This window comes from Hemibagrus wyckioides, linkage group LG03 (assembly GCF_019097595.1).
Source record: "Hemibagrus wyckioides isolate EC202008001 linkage group LG03, SWU_Hwy_1.0, whole genome shotgun sequence".
Classification (NCBI taxonomy): Eukaryota; Metazoa; Chordata; class Actinopteri; order Siluriformes; family Bagridae; genus Hemibagrus; species Hemibagrus wyckioides.
Window position 1 is genome coordinate 13,999,290 of NC_080712.1, and position 18,386 is coordinate 14,017,675.

Below are 18,386 nucleotides of genomic sequence, written 5' to 3' on the forward strand. Positions count from 1 at the left end.
TGAACCGGTGACAGGGTCATGAGCGGCCAAGGCTCAGTGATGCACGTGGGGAGTGAAGGCTGGCCTGTGTGGTCTGATCCAACAGACGAGCTACTGTTGCTCAAATTGCTGAAGAAGTTAATGCTGGTTCTGATATAAAGGTGTCAGAATACATAGTGCATGATGGGTCAGGGCTGTTTTGGCAGCAAAAGGGGGATCAACACAATATTAGGCAGGTAGTCATAATGTTATGCCTGGTTGGTGAATATTTTCTGGGTTTTTTTTTTAGAAAATAGAAAAATGGAAAAAAAAATATACTAAATTTACATGAAATGAAAGTATGATGACATTGTGTAAATAGGACAAGGGCTATAAAAAATACCTAGATGCCATTAAAATTCCAAGAATCATTGTAAGATCAATAATGAAGAAACTTAAAACATACAGATTTGTAATGAAAAGAAAAAAGGAAGGATTCCACCCTTGCACAGTGGATTAGGAGTGAATTAGTGGATTAGGCAAAAAAATTCTCAGAGGGTCACATTAGGAGATGATAGTTTCCAAATGTACAATTAAATGCCACCTCAATGCAGCTGTATCTTTTCTTTTATCTTGTTATCTTCTTTTATTGTTAAAATGTGAAGAACCTTTCACAGTTACACAGTTATGTTGGATTACAGATTGAAAGGTTGTGAGGTCAAATCCCACCACTACCATGCTGCCACTGCTGTGCCCTTGAGCAAGGTCTTTAACCCTGAACAGTTCAGTTGTATAAATTAGATAAATGTCTCTGAATAAGAGCATCTGCAAAATGCCATAAATGTAAGCAACAATTTTTTTTACCCATCTCTACTTAGTATTCCAATAATTTTGTTCAGCAACACTATTTGATAGTGAGCTCCACCTTCATAGGGTCATTACAAAAATACATTATTTAATTTATAGCCCTGAAGATCTCAAACATTTTGCAGCCAGGGATCTCCTCAGTCCAGATTTACTTATATGAACATAATATTCAAATAGTATTATTATACTTTTTAAAGTCTGTTTCATTTATGAATTTTGCTCAGACACATATTAAAATGATTAAAGTTACACATTAAAGTTTTTATTATATGATAGTGAAACATACTGAGTCCACTTGAAAGTGGACTAGCCCCAAATGAAATCACAGTTTTTGGTGTTTATAATACAAGCAGACAGAGAAGACAGTGTCTTGTTCAGACCATACCCTCCGTCACCATAGTGTAATAGCTGTGAAACACTGAATTATGGATAGTGTCATTCAGAATAGCTGCTGTACTGATGCTATCATTTGGCAGTGGATGAAAAAGTGAGAGAGAAAAACAGTGATATACCATATAACATCTGGGCAAAAAAGAAGCAGCAAAGATTTTTGACCATCAAAACCAAATCATCCTTCATACCACAGAGCTACTGACATTATATGTGTATCCTGAGAGTAAGTACATAAACTTATGCATGATCTACAGTTCCTCTATTAGTCTATCTGCTTTCTAACAATTTGTTGTGGATCCTATGGAAAGCCATTTGAATATATATATATTTTTTTAATTTCTTTTAGGTGATTAAAGCTGGTCCTATGTAGAAAAGAGCCAAACCTGACCATCACACCCATATAGAGGCCTTCCTTATACTGTTGCCACAAATTTTGAAGCATGCAATTGTCTTCAATGTCCTTGAATGGTGTATCATTTAGATTTCCCTTTACTGAAACTAAGAGGCCCAAGCCTGACAATGACAATGGACAGAATGAGGTCCATAAACACATGCTTTGCTATATTTGGCATGGCTGAACTCGAGTGTCCTACACATAAATCTTCACCAGTTTTGAAACAATACATGTGTTGATGAACAAATTCTTATTCATAGCGAATGAACCGTTGACAAGTATCTAATCTGGGGTTCACTAAATAAAGAACAAGACTGTAATTAACCCAGAATTTGTGTGTGTGTGTGTGTGTGTTTTAAATAAAGAGTTATTCTGACTAACAGTTGTGTGTACTTCTTCTGAAAAAATATTCAGTGTTTCAGTAAATATGACAAAAACAAATCTGTGATTTTTACACAATTATTAGAATTACTTAAACACATTAAATGTGTAAATATGTGGCTAAAACTTAAAGCATATATTGTACCTAATTTATCAGATTATTAAATTTACTATTATTTTGCAAGTGCTTACAAAATAATTAAAAAAAAAATGTATACTGAAGTAATGTTGAACCAAAGATATTCTAAAGTCTGGCTGTGGTTTTTCAACTTGATTTGCATACATATTCACATATGAACTTTAAACTGATTTCATTTTGAATAATATGGGTGCCTTGTTTTCAATATTTCTTGCTCTGTGTCAGGTTCAAGGCCTAAGGCTTTTATATTATGATATATCTCTAATGTTCATGTTCATAACTTGCTCATAAGTACATACACTAATCAGGCATAACATTATGAGCACTGACAGGTGACATGAACAACACGGATTATCTCCTCATCATGGCACCTGTTAGTGGGTGGGATATATTAGGCAGCAAGTGAACATTTTGTCCTCAAAGTTGATGTGTTAGAAGCAGGAAAAATGGGTAAAGCTTAATGAGTTTGATGAAGGGCCAAATTGTAATGGCTAGATGACTGGATCAGAGCATCTCCAAAACTGCAGCTCTTGTGGGGTGTTCCCGGTCTGCAGTGGTCAGTATCTATCAAAAGTATCCTTTAAGTCCTGGAAGTATCCCCACTGCACAACCTACAGGATTTAAAGGATCTGCTGCTAACATCTTGGTGCCAGATACCACAGCACACCTTCAGGGATCTAGTGGAGTCCATGCTTTGACAGGTCAGACAGGCTTTTGTTTTGTTTTGGCAGCAAAAAGGGGGACCAACACAATATTAGGCAGGCAGTCATAATGTTATGCCTGATCAGTGTATCTTCCTGGTTACACAATTGCACTTTTGACTATATAGTATACAGTTGGAAAGGGAAATGATTTATCATCCCACTATTGAGTCTGATTGCTCTCAGTGTTTCTTCATATCATCCTGTGGAGATTTTTCTTGCCACCATACCCTCTGGTTTATTCATTTAGAATAAAAAAAAAAATGATAGAAATGTGTATATAAAGCTGTAAAACTGCTTTGTGACAATGACCAGTGTTAAAAGTGCTAGACAAATAAAATGGAATTGATTGACTTTCTTGGTTCTTCCTTTCTGTGTTTCTCAGTCAGGTGTATGGATGTACATGTGCACACAAACTTTTTGGCTTTCTAAAGGCAGATGTGAATGCATTTACTCTTAGACCTACAACTTCTGGTTGGGATCGTTAAAGGTTTTTGTGACTGTAAAGTAATAATGATAACATTTTAGTCACTCAGCTTGCTTTTCATACTACATGGAATTCATAGGGCATGACTTAGTGAACCAGTATCAGGATGAATTTATGATTAGAGAGTTTAAAGCACTTCTGATTTAAGAGTAATAGTGGCAAACTACAATTTGTGTGAAATGACTGTGTCAAGCAAGTGAAATGTATATTTAGGAGCTGCTGCATTACCCTGACTTAAATGTGCTTGGTTAAATGTGTGGAAATTGCTACTGCAATTTTCTTAGAATCTATTAGATTCATTAATTCATTCAGTGTTGATAATCTAACTGTGCTTCCTGGACCACTGGGAGTCTGTAGAGAAGCACTGGTCTGGATAATAACCACTGGGACGCCCACTGTAGAGGGGGGTGGGGGGTGGGGATTCCACGTTTCAGACCTAACAGATCGGACTTTAATAAAGAAAATATGAAAGTTTTACGAACCGATGAGCTCGTGTGTGAAATAATGAGAATGACTGTTTTGCTTTGTTCCAGTGGCGGAAGTGGGATTGTAATAGGTTAAAGTGGCTGGAGCAGCAGAGGAGGGGCTGAGTGGTGCTGAGAAGAGAAGCGCTTCAGAGATCATTACACAGAGAGAGAGAGAGAGAGAGAGAGAGAGAGAGAGAAGCAGCCCAACACGTCGAGCACTACACTTCACTTCCATTCTGCTGGCTCTTTCCGTCTCGCTGCCCGTCTTGCTTTCTTTCTTTCTTTCATTCAGTTCATTTCATCACAAACTCGCTAGCAGGGCGTTCTTTCCGCTCGTGGAGAAGAGATGCTCGAGCTCGGACTGTAGCGGCACCAAAGCGCTGTTTAGTTCCGCACCGGGCGAGGAATGCCATCTGAGCCTCAATGTTTCACTGGGCCAAGTGGAAGAAGAGGATGGGCGCGAATAGCTCCTCTAAGAGACCGGTCTTCGACGAGAAAGAGGACGGTGAGTAGCCTAAACTCCTACATCAATCACCCTGCGTTAAGCCCCGACGCATTTGGTTCACACGCACGTGCACTCTTTGGAGTTGCCCATCGTGGGATGTCTTCCTCCTTCACTTCTACAAGACGAATGGTTTAATTATAACTTGACACGCAGGTTGCTTTTTTTTCTTTCTTTTTTTTACACCTTGCTTCACACATCTGCCTTAAATATAGCCTTGGCAGGATCTTCAGACACATTGCTGAATGATTAAAAATAACTTAAAGCATGCAACACATTAGAGTACTTTTCAAGTAGCACATAAAGATTGGTCTAACCTAAATAACTGCTGTCCAGAGAAGATGATCCTGGTTACTAAAAATGAGCCATGCAGTCATAGATAGTCTGCTGTAAAGATAATTTACATTGTTGCATGGAAAAATAAATTCCTGATTTATCCTCCAATATCCCTCCGACCATGTCTAACTGTCTGTTTCAGCTATATTGCATTCTTTTCATATGCATAGCTTATGCTGCAGAATGCCATGAGTTATTAGGCAGCTAACTGATTAATTAAGGGGGATTAGTGAAATCTGTCAAAACAGGGCCACTTGAAGCGCTTGAGGATTTCATTATGCTGAAAAAGAACATTTGAGTCTTGATTGATTTGACTGCTTTCCTCGGGTGCGTGAGTCAAATCAGACTCGACGATGAACTTTATGAATGCTTCTGGATGAGAATTTGGATTTTGCTTCAAAAAGCCCCCCAAAAAGGTCACATCTTAGCAGGTTTTAGATCATGCGACTCAACTGGAAATAGAAAAATGGAGATGTAGGATCGATGGGGTGATAAAATGTAATGACCCATTTAGTTACAGTGTAGACTCAGAGCCTTATATTTGAAAATGGGTGATTTTTATTATGTGCATAAGCCACCATAAACTGCCAGAATAACTTCAGTACTTCCTGACATATATCTGCCTAGACAGATCATTTTTCTCCTTTGTGCAGGTATGGATCCGAGTCCCTGTCTGGGCTGATTAATTTCTTGAAGGCTGGATAAAATTGAACTGTTGTTTCTGTACTTGGTTGTCTCCCCACTGATACCTAATACATCTAATACGACACACTTTATTTGGTCCTTCACCCAGCCACTAAAGGCAATGGAGGTGGGTTTGATTCATTTCTGTGTTCTAATCAAACTTAACCTAAAGCACTGGAAACAGACAGAACCAGTCGGCGTTAATCGTAATGATTAGATAGAGAGGAATGACTTTAATTTAAAAGAAGATGCTCTGGGCTATTCCACTAAGTTTTAACAGCCAGGTTATACAGTGAAAATCATACAAATAGTGGAAAATGCTTACTTTGCTGAAGGGCTTGTGTTGTTTCCACCCTTCTATCTGCATTCTGTTTAAAAATAGCTAAAAACTGGAGCACTTTGCCAGTGCATTATTTTTTATTCCCATCAAAATCTATTGACAGTCTTAACTGTTCCATATTACGTTACTGTTCTGCATGACCAGAAGACTGATTACCCATCATGCTCCATACAAAAAGTGGGCAAAAAAGAACATTCTGTGCTTTCATTAGACATCTGAGCTCTTTATATCTTGACATATCTATTACTCTATAGATCATATTATCATCTATCATTCAAAGAATCGTTACAGACAAATTGACCACGTTGCTGTCATTGAAACCCTTGTGAAAGTCTGCTTACAGAGCAAATATAGCAAAAAAACAAAGTTACTATTTAATTGCATATGGATTGTAAGTACAGTTTATTCATGAAGCACATTTTAAACAAGTTTTTAAAGTACTGTTTGGATGCATGGCCCCCAAACTTACACATCTTGGCAGTAGAAAGTTACAGTCACCCTTAAGATCTACCTGAAACTATGGAAATGTTATCCTAGATACTGGAAGAGGAAGGACTTTAGTTCTCTGCAAAGAAGAAGCCATTCGGTGTGGAGGTAGACTCTCAATCCACCATTGAGAAGCCAGGACACTAAAGCAACAATCCTGCATTGCAGTCATGTTTAGACCTCAGAGGAGGACATGTCAGTTGCCCTGAGTTTGAAGACCTGAGTTGGCATGCATGAGTGAATAAATAATGTGGCGTCTTTTGATACCTCGAATGCAAAGACAGGAACCTAGAAGGAAGCCAGTGGAGTGAACTCAGTAGGGGGGGGTCACATTGGAGAGCGCTGAGAGGTTATGAACTAGACAGGAAGAAGTGTTCTGCATTCTCTGCAGAGGAGATTTTGCAGACAAAGGGATAGGAGCCAGCATAAAGTTCCAGTATACTGTATAAACACTTGAGCAGATTCTGAAGTCAGAAAAAGCTACATTCTTCTGATGGTATGAAAAAGAAGAAGAAGAAGAAGAAAGCAGGGTCTGGTGGTTGATGTGAATTAATTTGAAGGTCATCTGACTCAAGTGAGAAAAAACAAAGGGTCTGTTGTGTAGATAGAAAATCTACTCCAACCATAGAGCTGAAGATGATAGCTAAGAATACTCAGAAATGAACAGCACATGGTATGGCAAGGAAGGAGCATGCATCCATGATAGTGGCATGTCTCCACAGGCCTAGTAGTTAGATAGATGGTGGGAGATGTAGAATTCTCAGATGAGACAATGCGACAGAACGAACTCAGCAGGGACAATGATGCCGCATACTAAATACAGAGAAAAAAATGCACAGTGGAGGCTAATAGGGATGATGTAGTGAACAATGCAGAGAATGATTTCTAATACAGGCTAGTAATTCTAGCAAGGGAAAACAAGACTCAAAACTAGCCAGAAAGAAACCAAAAAGACACCACAGAACTCCGAACAGGCGAAGCAGACAGTTCCTTAGTGTGCTGAGTTTTGAGACGGCCCCCTGAAGGCCAAGACTATGTAAAATCTCAAAGTGCAGACCAACCCCAAAACCTCCAGTAGCTAATGTACAATGCTACACCAAGAACCTCTTCTAAAGAGGGCACCATCTTGCTAGCATGCAGGAATTAATTCTGACAAATGTGACAAATTAATTTTGTCATGCTTTTCAAAATGAAGAGAATTTACCTGTGTGGAAGCCAGAAAAGAAGGAGAAGACAAGATGAAGAGGAAAAGAAGACACCGTGGTAAGTGGTGGAGATAATCTATTAATGAAATAATTAAGGATGGTAACTGTAAGCTATGCCATAATTTAATGTAAAGCTAGCTCATCATTACGTTGGCAAGCAAGCTGCTAGCTAGGAGTTGGTGCTCGGTTTTAAGCATGTCAATTATTTAACAAGCTTTCTTGGTAGAATTTCTCTTGGTATATTGCTCTTTTAAATGATAAACTTTCACATTACTCTTTACTGACCCAATAATGCAGAAATCCTAAAATAAACATCAAGACAAAAAAAGTTTTTGCACAGTACTGCATATGCAAGAAATGATCTTAACCGCTCAAGATGAAGACATTTTAAAACCCTTGAAAGAAAATCCTTATTTAATTTGAGAAATTTCCTTGATTTGATCCACGGAGGAGTGGGTTTGTTAATCGAATCTGTAGTCAGAATCAGAAATGAGTCTGTGCCAGAAAGGATGATTAGAGACAGAAATGTGCAGGTGTTAACTTCCATGGGTCAGGTGTAGAGCTGTTAACGTCTCACTTAGTCTTTCACACTTTCCCTGCTCACGTTTGCTCTCTCTCTCTCTCTCTCTCTCTCTCTCTCTTATTAGCTTAAATTAACTTGCCCAGTGACTTTCTTTGTCTCACTATTCTCGCCTTGTTAGATTTCTTTTTTTCTGCCTCTTATACTCACACATATAGGCAGACAAACACACACACACGAGCGAGAGTGACAGGGAGCTTTCTTTCACAGTGTGATGGTGTTATCTACTCCTCCTGTGCAGTGTTGTGATGCTCTGTTTAGGCTGGCCTCTGGCAGCATTTCACTCACCAGCTCTCTGTGCTCCTTTGCTCACCTCTGCCACTGCACATAGACCTGAATAGCCTATTATGGGTGGCTGCACAAATAACCGCCATAAATAGCATATCCAGTACTGTTGGTACTGTTGTAATGGTAGGTGCCATGGGTATACAAGCATGTTATTTCTGGCATGCTGTTGTATGATACATTCTAGTCCTTGTTTCTGTAAATTGCACACTCACCATACTGTATGTAGAAATATTATACATACGGAGCCCCCCTGGTTATGTTGTCCTTATTTAAAACCTTTATAAATCCCCCATTTTTGCAAATGCAGTAGATATGTTAATTGCTCTAGTTTCTCTGGAAACAATGATTTTTCAGTTCTTTTCCTAACTTCATTCGAGCTCTGTGCTGCAGGCCAATTATCCCGTAATGAAATTCATCCAGTGGTCTTCAAGGCTGAACATTTTAATGCGTCAGCATGACCGTGGCTTATTAATGATAGCACTAACAATCTTAGGAGAGTACATTTCACTTTAGTTGTTCTCAGTTTCTGCTATATTATACGCAATTATATTTGTTTAGTTCATTGAACTATTTTGGATTGCTAATGTAAATGCAAATCAACATTTAAAAACAAACAAACATACGAAGAAACAAAGCCAGATGCAGGCTGCATAAATGCAAGTTTTAGACTATTGTTTTCTGTAGTAATAGTTAACATGATTGGAGAGACCGGAGTACTACATCTCTCACTTGAAAGCTCTGTACACATTACTTCATTTTTAAATGTGATGCTTTAAATACAGAACCAAATAACAAAACCAGTTACTTATGGTTGGCACAGTGCACATTAAATAGTGGCCTGGTTTGTATTTGTCCCATCAAGCTTTATGTTAATGGATTATTTTCATGCATCTTAGTAAGAGTTTCAGTCTGTCTATGCAATAAACATTCAACTTTATTTATTATAGAGTGCATGAGATTATCATGATTGTGTGTGTTTTGTATTTGTATTGTATATGTACTTTCTCAGCCAGCTTTGACACCACAAGCTGTTCCACTGCAAGCGCATTAATATTTTTATCGGCACACTCATCACGATGATGGTTTTCGTTTCAGTTGCTGATGAGAGAGAGAGCTCATTCAATAATTGTAATTGCCACGCTGTAATTGCCTCCACTTCAGTGTTGCTGATTGAAAAGCATCACCATCACCAAGCGGTTGTCATGAATCCGTCACGAGTAATGTGAAGCAGGTTGTGTTGTGGCTTACTCGGCTCTCTCTGCTCACATGATTTTTTTTTTTGGAGTTCAGGGCCAAAATGTTGTGGCCCAGCAGCTAAAGTGCTGCATTATTTAAAAAAAAATCATTTACCTCTCAGATACTGAAAATGAAACTGAGGTACTTTACTCTCTCCGCAGCAGTTTTGTGAGCTAAACGCTTCTCATGTTGAGTGACAGGAGTGATTTCTGTCTCTCGCTCTGTGACCTGAAATTTAATACTGGTCAGGATGTCAGGTCTGGGGGCTGGGTGTTCCCCTGGCAGCAGGGGGAGCATGTAAACAGAATGAATAAATAATGTACTGCTGCTGCTGGCCAGTGACTCAGGAATGTTGCAGTCATGTCGTCATGTCTGGTAGACATAGCTGGAAATGGAAAGGGATTAACATAGGATGTCATCTAACATAGATGTACATAAACATCTGCTGTAGACTTCAAGATTTCTGCAGTGGATATGTAATCATGATACATTCTAGGCAGAAGCAGATGCCTAATTTGGACTGGACACCAAGCATGCAGATCAAAGTCTTTGAAATGATATCAAGCCAGAAGCCAGATTCTGAATGAGCTGATTATGCCCCCTAAGCTCAGCACTCTTTTGTGTATCTATATATATATGCATGTTATATGTAATCCAAACCAAATCCAAAAGGTCTGAGTCCTGAGACATGTTCAATTTCACTCATCGTAAACATCAGGACCAGGGCAGTGCAAATTGCCTGAATGGCTTAAGTGCATGTACATGAATGTCAAGACCTTCTACTGTGTCACAGTAACCTATGACACAGTATTTACAATAAATACCTCTGTCATATAGCCATCATTCTTTTTCCTAGAATGGCAGTACTCACCATCATCAAGGTGGTTGCCTTGACCAAGGTGGTCAAACAAAGGGTGGAAGGACACTGGGTGGTGATCCTTATCCAACCCCTACGACAGAAAAGCCCCCAACCCACTCTCTGACAGGCCAATCTGCAAACCAAATGGACTAGAAAAGTCAGGAGGACATCAGTGCTGAGGTTTGAATTAGGCACAAACCTGTTATAATAACCCACCACCCCCAGGAACTAACCACTGTTTTTGCTCATGGGTTATGGGTTGGATGAAATTACAGATATATTATCAGTGACCCAAGTGTAAGTCCAGATACCGTACCTCCACTCATCAAATCACACACTTTCCCGAGTTTGCTGTGAGTTCAGCTTAAGGCCTGGCTAAACATGCGGCATTTGATGCTGCCAGTTTCTATTGATTATGATTTCATCCAATTAAGCTGTGTTATATGCAGTGTGGGGCTGTTGCACAAATTCCATTGAAATATACAAGGGACTCCTGAAGGCCTGAATGGAAGTGTGAAAAAATGTGATTAAGCAAATAGAGTAACACACTGTGTGTGTTGGGGGGGAGTGGGAGAATCTCTAGAATTGTGTAAAAAGGGATGTTTCTACCTGATGCAGGAGCTCTTCAATACGAGGAAGTGGATAGGAATCACATTTTGAAGCTGGCAGAAGTCCATTCAGAAACATGCCCCGTTCACCTTAGACACAAGAACAATGGGTCTCTATTACCTCTATTACATCCATCTCTAACCTTTTCCCCAGTTGTTTCTGAACCGCTCCTCTTTTATGTTCAAGAAGTGATATGGCAACCTCTGTTCTCTTGAATAGTGAGAAATGGGTCTCCAAGTACTATCTGTTCACATCTCATCTCTCGCTGCGAGCTTTCTCCAGAGCAACAGAGACTGCTTGCTTCTACTGTTTAAAAGAGACTGATGTGAAAAAGCTGCTGTATGTTATCCATTTGCAATACATCATAATTGACCTTCTGCCCGATATTGTAGGGTCCTTGCAACCTGGTGATTATTTTTCGAGCCAGTGATGTGGAATGAACTCCTAGTACAAATTGTCTCTTTTGGGAAGATTCTAGAGACACTGAGCAATCAGTGTCCCAAATTGTGAAGATTTGCTCACAGGTCCAGGATGTACAGAATTGGGTGTTGGACCATCTTTTAACTGGCTTCAACAACCCCCTGACTTCTGCCCGTTTATTCTTATAATATGGTTTCAAGCTGTCATTTTGTATAAATCATATTTTACGAGGCTGAAAGCGCTTTAGTAATCCACCAGTCTGGAGTGGTAATTCCTGCCATTTGTAATGTTTGCGTAATTTATGTGGCATAAATGATGTGCCCTTATCAGTTGTGTCTCTTTTGAAAGATCATACCTCAGCCACGCTCTTCATGTTCATATACAGACTTCTTTGGGAAACCATATAAGATAGTTCATGAGTGCTGATACAAAGTAATATCTCATAGCTTAACAAGATCCATTCCAGTTCTATTTTAAAGGAGATTGAGATAAAGGGAAAGAGGGAATGGAATGCTTGGGGAGGCCAGCAGATTTACCAGCTGACATTTATTGCAAGATGCACTGATTATATATATACATCACCAATGAATGGTTAGGTCAATAGAAATGGGCCATTAACCAGTGCACTGTTTTATCCGTCCATGTGCCTTGTCTGCCTGGCCATGGGATTATAATGGGCCATGTGGAAAAGCATTTCTCTGCTGTTTTTTGGGACCAACAACTGGGTCGCAATTTCTCCCATTTGAGTGTCCCGGTTCACTCTGTGCAGCCTGTCATTAATAACTGAAAAATGTGGAAACCACTGATTCTACCCACATTGCACAGATTTCAACAACTAGGCCACTGAGTCCTACTTGGGGCTCTGAGATAGCCTCAGTTTCCAGTGCTAATTTGGATAGTGGTCAAAACACCATTGCAGTTTCCTTTTAAAGGGAAAAGATTTGGCATCCTGAGCCAGGTTATTTGTGCCTGTGGCTTTTGACCCCCCCAGGATGAAGCCTGAGAGCTGCTAGTACATGAGCAATTATGTGGAAATGGTTTTGTGAATTGTGTGCACCTCACAGACTAGATAACGTGCCAAAAATACTAACCTTTCTTCAGGGACTGCCTGACAGTAGCCAGTTCCCTAGGTACCATGAGCGGAAATAAGTATTCGGACACTTTTGTTTATTATTATTTAAAATACACCCAGTGAATAAATCCATTTCACATTCACACACAATGTCTTATTATGTTTATTCACAAGTGTAAACAAAGATGTGTTAAAAAAAATAGGGAAAAGTATTCAGACACAAGTGTTTATTCATAAAGGTTACAAAAATCTAGATATAAATGCTTCAGAAATGTTCTTGTGTAATGTGCACCATGTGTCCCATGAATGATGTTGTGAGTAGGTCTTCACACAACAAGTAGCAATCATGGCAAAGAAAAAGGAGCTTCCTAAAGCTATCAAGGATACTCGAAGCCTACAAAGCCATAGCGAAGACCAGAAACATGCCTGTTATAACAACTGGTTTGATAATATGCAGTTGGAAGTTTCCTAGAACTACTATCAATCATCCCTACAGAAGATTTTACAAGACTCTCAAACTAATGACAAGGAGGGTAAGAGAGAAGCCAATAGCCATGAAAACAATTCCAGGATGACTTGAAAGCAGCAGGAACAATCGTTACACAGAGAACGATAAGCAATCAACTGCACAGCAATCTCCATTCCTACACCCCATGCAAAACTTCTCTGCTGAAGAAGCACAGAGATGCATGTCTAAAATCTGCATGCAGGCATTTACATAAATCAGAACAAAAAGAGCGCTGTGCATATGATCCCAAGAATAGCATATCTACTGAAAATACAGAGATGGAGCGTTATCATATGTGGCTGCGTCTCTGCAAACAGTCCTAGGGCATTTCATGTCACCAGAGGAAAATGAATGGAGTGATATACTGGGAGATATTAAAGAAGAATTTTATCTCATTGAGCAAGAAACTGAATCTGGGAAGAAGATGGATTTTTCAAAAAGATAATAACCCAAACACACAGTCAAAATAACTGGCTTCTATAAAAAAAAAATTAATAAAATTAATAAAAATAAAATAAAATAATTAATAGCGCTTGCATGACCTTATCAAATGATTAGATTTTTTAGATGATTTTGAAATTGCGAGTTTATCAGAGAGACCTTGAATGAAAAATTATTTGGTTAAACGAATAGGCCAAAATTCAATCCCTAACCACAAAAACCTAATTGTTGGCTCTGAACTATATTTGGATCTAAGTGTGCTAGTGTCTTTCCCAGCAAAACACCCCCCACTGCACGATGCTGCCACTCCCATGCTTCACAGTTGAGAAGGTGTTTTTCAGACTAAAGGCTTCACCCTTTCCCCCTGCATACATACATTTTTTTCATATTTAAATACAAGTGAAAAGTAATTATCTGCGTAAATAAAAGTTGCTATACGTATTGTAAGTATATTTAAAAAAAACCCATATATATATATATATATATATATATATATATATATATATATATATATATATATATATATATATATATGTATATATATATATATATGTAATAAAATAAATTATATAATATATAATAAAAATAATATAATAAAAATTGTATTCCGCAATCAAATTCACATTAGGTTGTAAGGTGTAATGTGTACATAGCTATCTAAAACTGGGCAGCTCTTAAGAACGAGAGAGTAAGAATGAGAGAGATTGCCATGTGTATGTTTGTTTGTATATGTTTTATCTTGTTCAGTTATGTTCTCTGCCATAGTCAGGTTATCATCTATATAACACGTGTAGTGAACTACTGAGAAATAAACATGGTAAATACTCCTGGCATAGCCTCCTGGTTCAGAAAGCTTGTCAACAGCTACAGAATCTGCCACTGATGTTAACAGCCTGCACAAACACATTCACTCTCACACTCCTGATGCACCTGCGTGCTCCGTTACCCCTGAAGCGGTAAACAGGGATCTGTCTGAGAGATCGGATTTGAAGGTTGAGAGCATGATGGCAGTCTGTATTGCACACATGCTCAGCAGAACAGCAGTGCTACTCTGGCCCAGGCTGAGATTTTGACAGTGCTTATGAAAAAACTGAAAGAGGGATTATGAAATGATGAAGTTTGGATGCAATTATTGGATTGTAATCCATATTAATATCAGTATTTTGAGGTAGATTCTCTGTTGTAGGGTTCTACAGCTGGAAGAAGATTTTAGTGTGATAACTGCAATTTTTTTGGGACAGTAATGAAGATAATAGTGTAGGTAATGACTGTATTAAAATCTTTATTGCCATTGAAATTTGGCTCTTCTTACCAGCTGGTGGAAGACGAGAGTTCTTTAGCAGCTTGCCAGCCAGTACAATAAATACATGTGCAATACACAAAGCCAGTCCACTAATGTGAATGTAATTGTGTATATGACTATGAGTATGTCATCATAAGTCTATGCATGCATGGGTATATGCATGTGCTTCTAGTGGAACATCTTGAGACTGTTGTGCATAAAAATCCCAGGAGATCAGCAGTTTCTGAAATACTCATGCCAGCCCATCTGGCACCAACAACCATGCCACGCTGAAAAGCAATCACGGAGATCACACTTTTCCCCCCGTTTGGATGTTTGATATGAACATTAAGTGAAACTGTATATGCATGATTTTATGCTTTGTGCTGTTGCCACATGATTGGCTGACTGGACTGCATGAATAAGCAGGGGTACAGGTGTTCCTATTAAAGTGAATGGTGAGTGTATATGCTACTTGTATTTATCTTAGGTTTTTGCAACTGCCACTGAGGCTGACATGCCCTTATTGTCAATATTGTCACTGACCATAAGGGTATTCTATGCTATTCTATTAGGCTATATTTAGTTTTATTGTTATTAATGAATAAATAAATAAATAAATGAATAAATAAATAAATAAATGTGTTGAATAAATAAAAATATTTATTAAATATTTTTTTCAATTAAAAAGTGTTTATGAAATAATTAATTCAATTCATTTTAATCCAAATTGAAATCAAAAATAGGACTGTAAAGATTATTGAAATTTTCTAGCTTCATTTATCTTATATATATCTTATTTTCTGATAGAAAATGTGCTAGAATGGTTTCCTGCACAATGATATCAGGATGTACTTACTCACGTTTATGGCTGAGTGCTATAACATTAAAGAGTCTTTCAGCCTCCCAAGGCACTAATTGTAGAAAAACAGAGGTTGTGCACTCCCAACAAATGGGAGTAGACAATATCCAGTGAGGAGAGAAGCAGTGAAACCTGATTATAGAGCTTTCCATTGGTGAATGTGTGTATGGATCACAGTTCCTAAAATAAACAGACACAACTAAGCTGAGCAGAAAAATTAGCACAGTGATTCTGTCAGCTCGGGTTCTACAGACACACAGTGAGGTTGAGATGCAAGAGTTTCTTCAAATAAAAACCCATCTGCTACATGTCCTTCATCGATCTGACCTGCTCGCACGACACACCAGCCCTTTCTAATGCAATCAACCGTGCAACAGTAAAAAGTTAGCGGGAATGAACATGAGAAATGAAGCGTATGTTTTTGATCATTGAGGTCTCTATCATGTAAAGAACTCTTTAAAATATTGAGAACTATTTCATGTTTTAATAGATGAGGTCAAGAAAGACCAAGCTGAAGAATAACAAATAAACACGTATAGATTCAAGAGATACGTATTGACAGCAGCATTACACTCACACAGTTCAACGGCAATATTTAGTATTTAATATTCTGTAATATGAAGGCTTTTGGGTTTTTGCCACGTCTGTGTCTCATAACGATGCCGGTGTGTCACCCTGACATTGATATGAAGAGATCAAATAAATACTCACACTTTAATGTTTATGTTTATCTCATCAATATGGAGCTGACAATTATCTGATGCCTTATTGTTGTAATAAATGCTGTGTGATGCTGCTGTTCCCTGTGTTCATGTTGACATTTCAATTCCAAAGCTTCATTAAAGATTCAGAGAGAAAATGACTGATCATCTGATTGTGTCCCTACCCAAATTGAAAAGAGAGTGTGCTCTGAAGGCCAGCCATTAAACCGTATTGTTCTTCAGCACACACACGCACACACACACACACACACAAAAAAAATCAGTGCAAGCTGATGATAGTAATTTGAGTATACAGAAGGCTCAGACGTATAGTCTTTTAGATGGAAAACTGAGGGAGGCACATGGTGGAAAAACAAATCTAAATATAGTATCATTGACAGTTAGTGTTAGTTGAGTCAAATCAATTGCGTTGATGCTAATTAGCTGGGCTTTACAAATCAAGTACTTCTTATACAATCAAGGGAGTGGCAACATCATGTAGTGGGGGTGTTTCACTGGAAAAGACACTTAGATGCTTAGAAAGAGGAACTATATTTGGATCTAAGTGCGCTAGTGTCTTTCCCAGCAAAACACCCCCCACTGCACGATGCTGCCACTCCCATGCTTCACAGTTGGGAAGGTGTTTTTCAGACTAAAGGCTTCACCCTTTCCCCCTTCATACATAATTCTGCTTATTATGAATGAATTAAACTTTTGCCCTGCCATAGCTAGGTCTTCATCCTGCTGATCACCTGCAAAATGCAGACTGGGGTTCAGCTGAACCTTTTAGCTGAAGGAAGTGGAAAACAGAGGGGGGCACATGTCCCAGTTTGACTGCAATGGAACAACAGATTTAAATATAATGCCATGTACAGTTGCTGGAATAAATACATCTCAATACATCTTTTAAGACATATATACACACAAAGAGAATGCCCACAAATATCCTTATATGGTGATGCTGGTAGTTTCTGCAACTACAGGCACCTTAAAGTCCCAGCAGTGGAACATTGATATGTCCATACTGTCACAATGGCCACATGACTTAACATATTTACACTGTTTTTGATCATAAATAGCAAATTATTTTAATTTTCTTCCCGGTTTCTTTAATAAACTCTATCCTGCCCTTGCATCTCTTGAGTCTGTGCATGCATTGGCCAAGATAGAAGCTGATAGATGGATAATCAAAAGTATAAGATTGCAACTTGAATAATTAATTCAGATCTGAAAAATAGAAATTAAGCTTCAGAGAACTGTAATTCAAGGCAGGGGTGCTACTTGGAAAAGCAGTTCTGTTTTGATTGTATGTTTTGTAATAAGATGAAGGAACAGATTATTAGGTTTTCTTTTTTAGCGTTGGTGCCAGTGCACTGCCCTTAAAGAGTCAGTGGGGGGTCTGTATACTGTATCTAGATAGACTGCTTGATTCTCATGAGATGCCTTAACCGATTAGGGATTTCATTTAGTCACAGATGCTACTCCTGTGATTTATGGAGGAACATGTCTGGCTACCTGCGTTATCTACCTACACATTTGTCTCAGCGTTCTCTAAAAAAAGGTTTGTATTCAGCTGTATCAATTCTATTTTAAAACAACAAAAAAAACAGTCAAATAGATATATCCTTGTAATATACTGTGGCTGCAGGATGTAAATATAGCACGTTATCAATCGTTCACTTATGTATATACAATTGTATTGATTGTGCAGTGAAATCAAATGAGTTTCTTTTTGAGGATGCTGGGTATTGTTCAGTGTCTGTTTAAGGTTCAGCAAACTTCAAATCCACATAAGCCAGGTTGAATTATCACGAGTCGCTGCATTCAGATTACCCATCATGCACAAGCACAAGACTGTTTTGTGTCTGTGGGCATTTGTGCTCAGGACTGTGATTAATAACGAAAGAGCTTATGAAAATCACATCACCTCAGTATGAATAATTAATGATGAATATTACTGCACCTCCCAGTATATTTATTCAGTGACAATCCTGACACTTACTGACTGCCTGAGAAGGAACAAGACATGGGAAATGTTCTTTTTGACACACCTGATAATAAAATGCTAAATATGTATATATATATATATATATATATATATATATATATATATATATATATATATATATATATATATATATATAACTATTGTTATTTAGAGTGTATATTTAAAGGAAATGACAACACA

The 18,386-nt window shown here is 38.2% G+C and overlaps 1 protein-coding gene across 1 annotated transcript in view; it reads left to right on the forward strand.

Moving 5' to 3' along the window:
• The first annotated feature begins 3,839 nt into the window (after window positions 1-3,839).
• The window catches only part of LOC131350840 (serine/threonine-protein kinase 32C-like), an 89,123-nt gene continuing 74,576 nt past the window's right edge, over window positions 3,840-18,386 (forward strand). Inside the window, exon 1 of the mRNA XM_058385777.1 lies at window positions 3,840-4,292. Within this exon, the coding sequence (XP_058241760.1) occupies window positions 4,211-4,292 (82 nt within the window). The 5' untranslated portion in view covers window positions 3,840-4,210. The remainder of the gene's footprint in view (window positions 4,293-18,386) is intronic.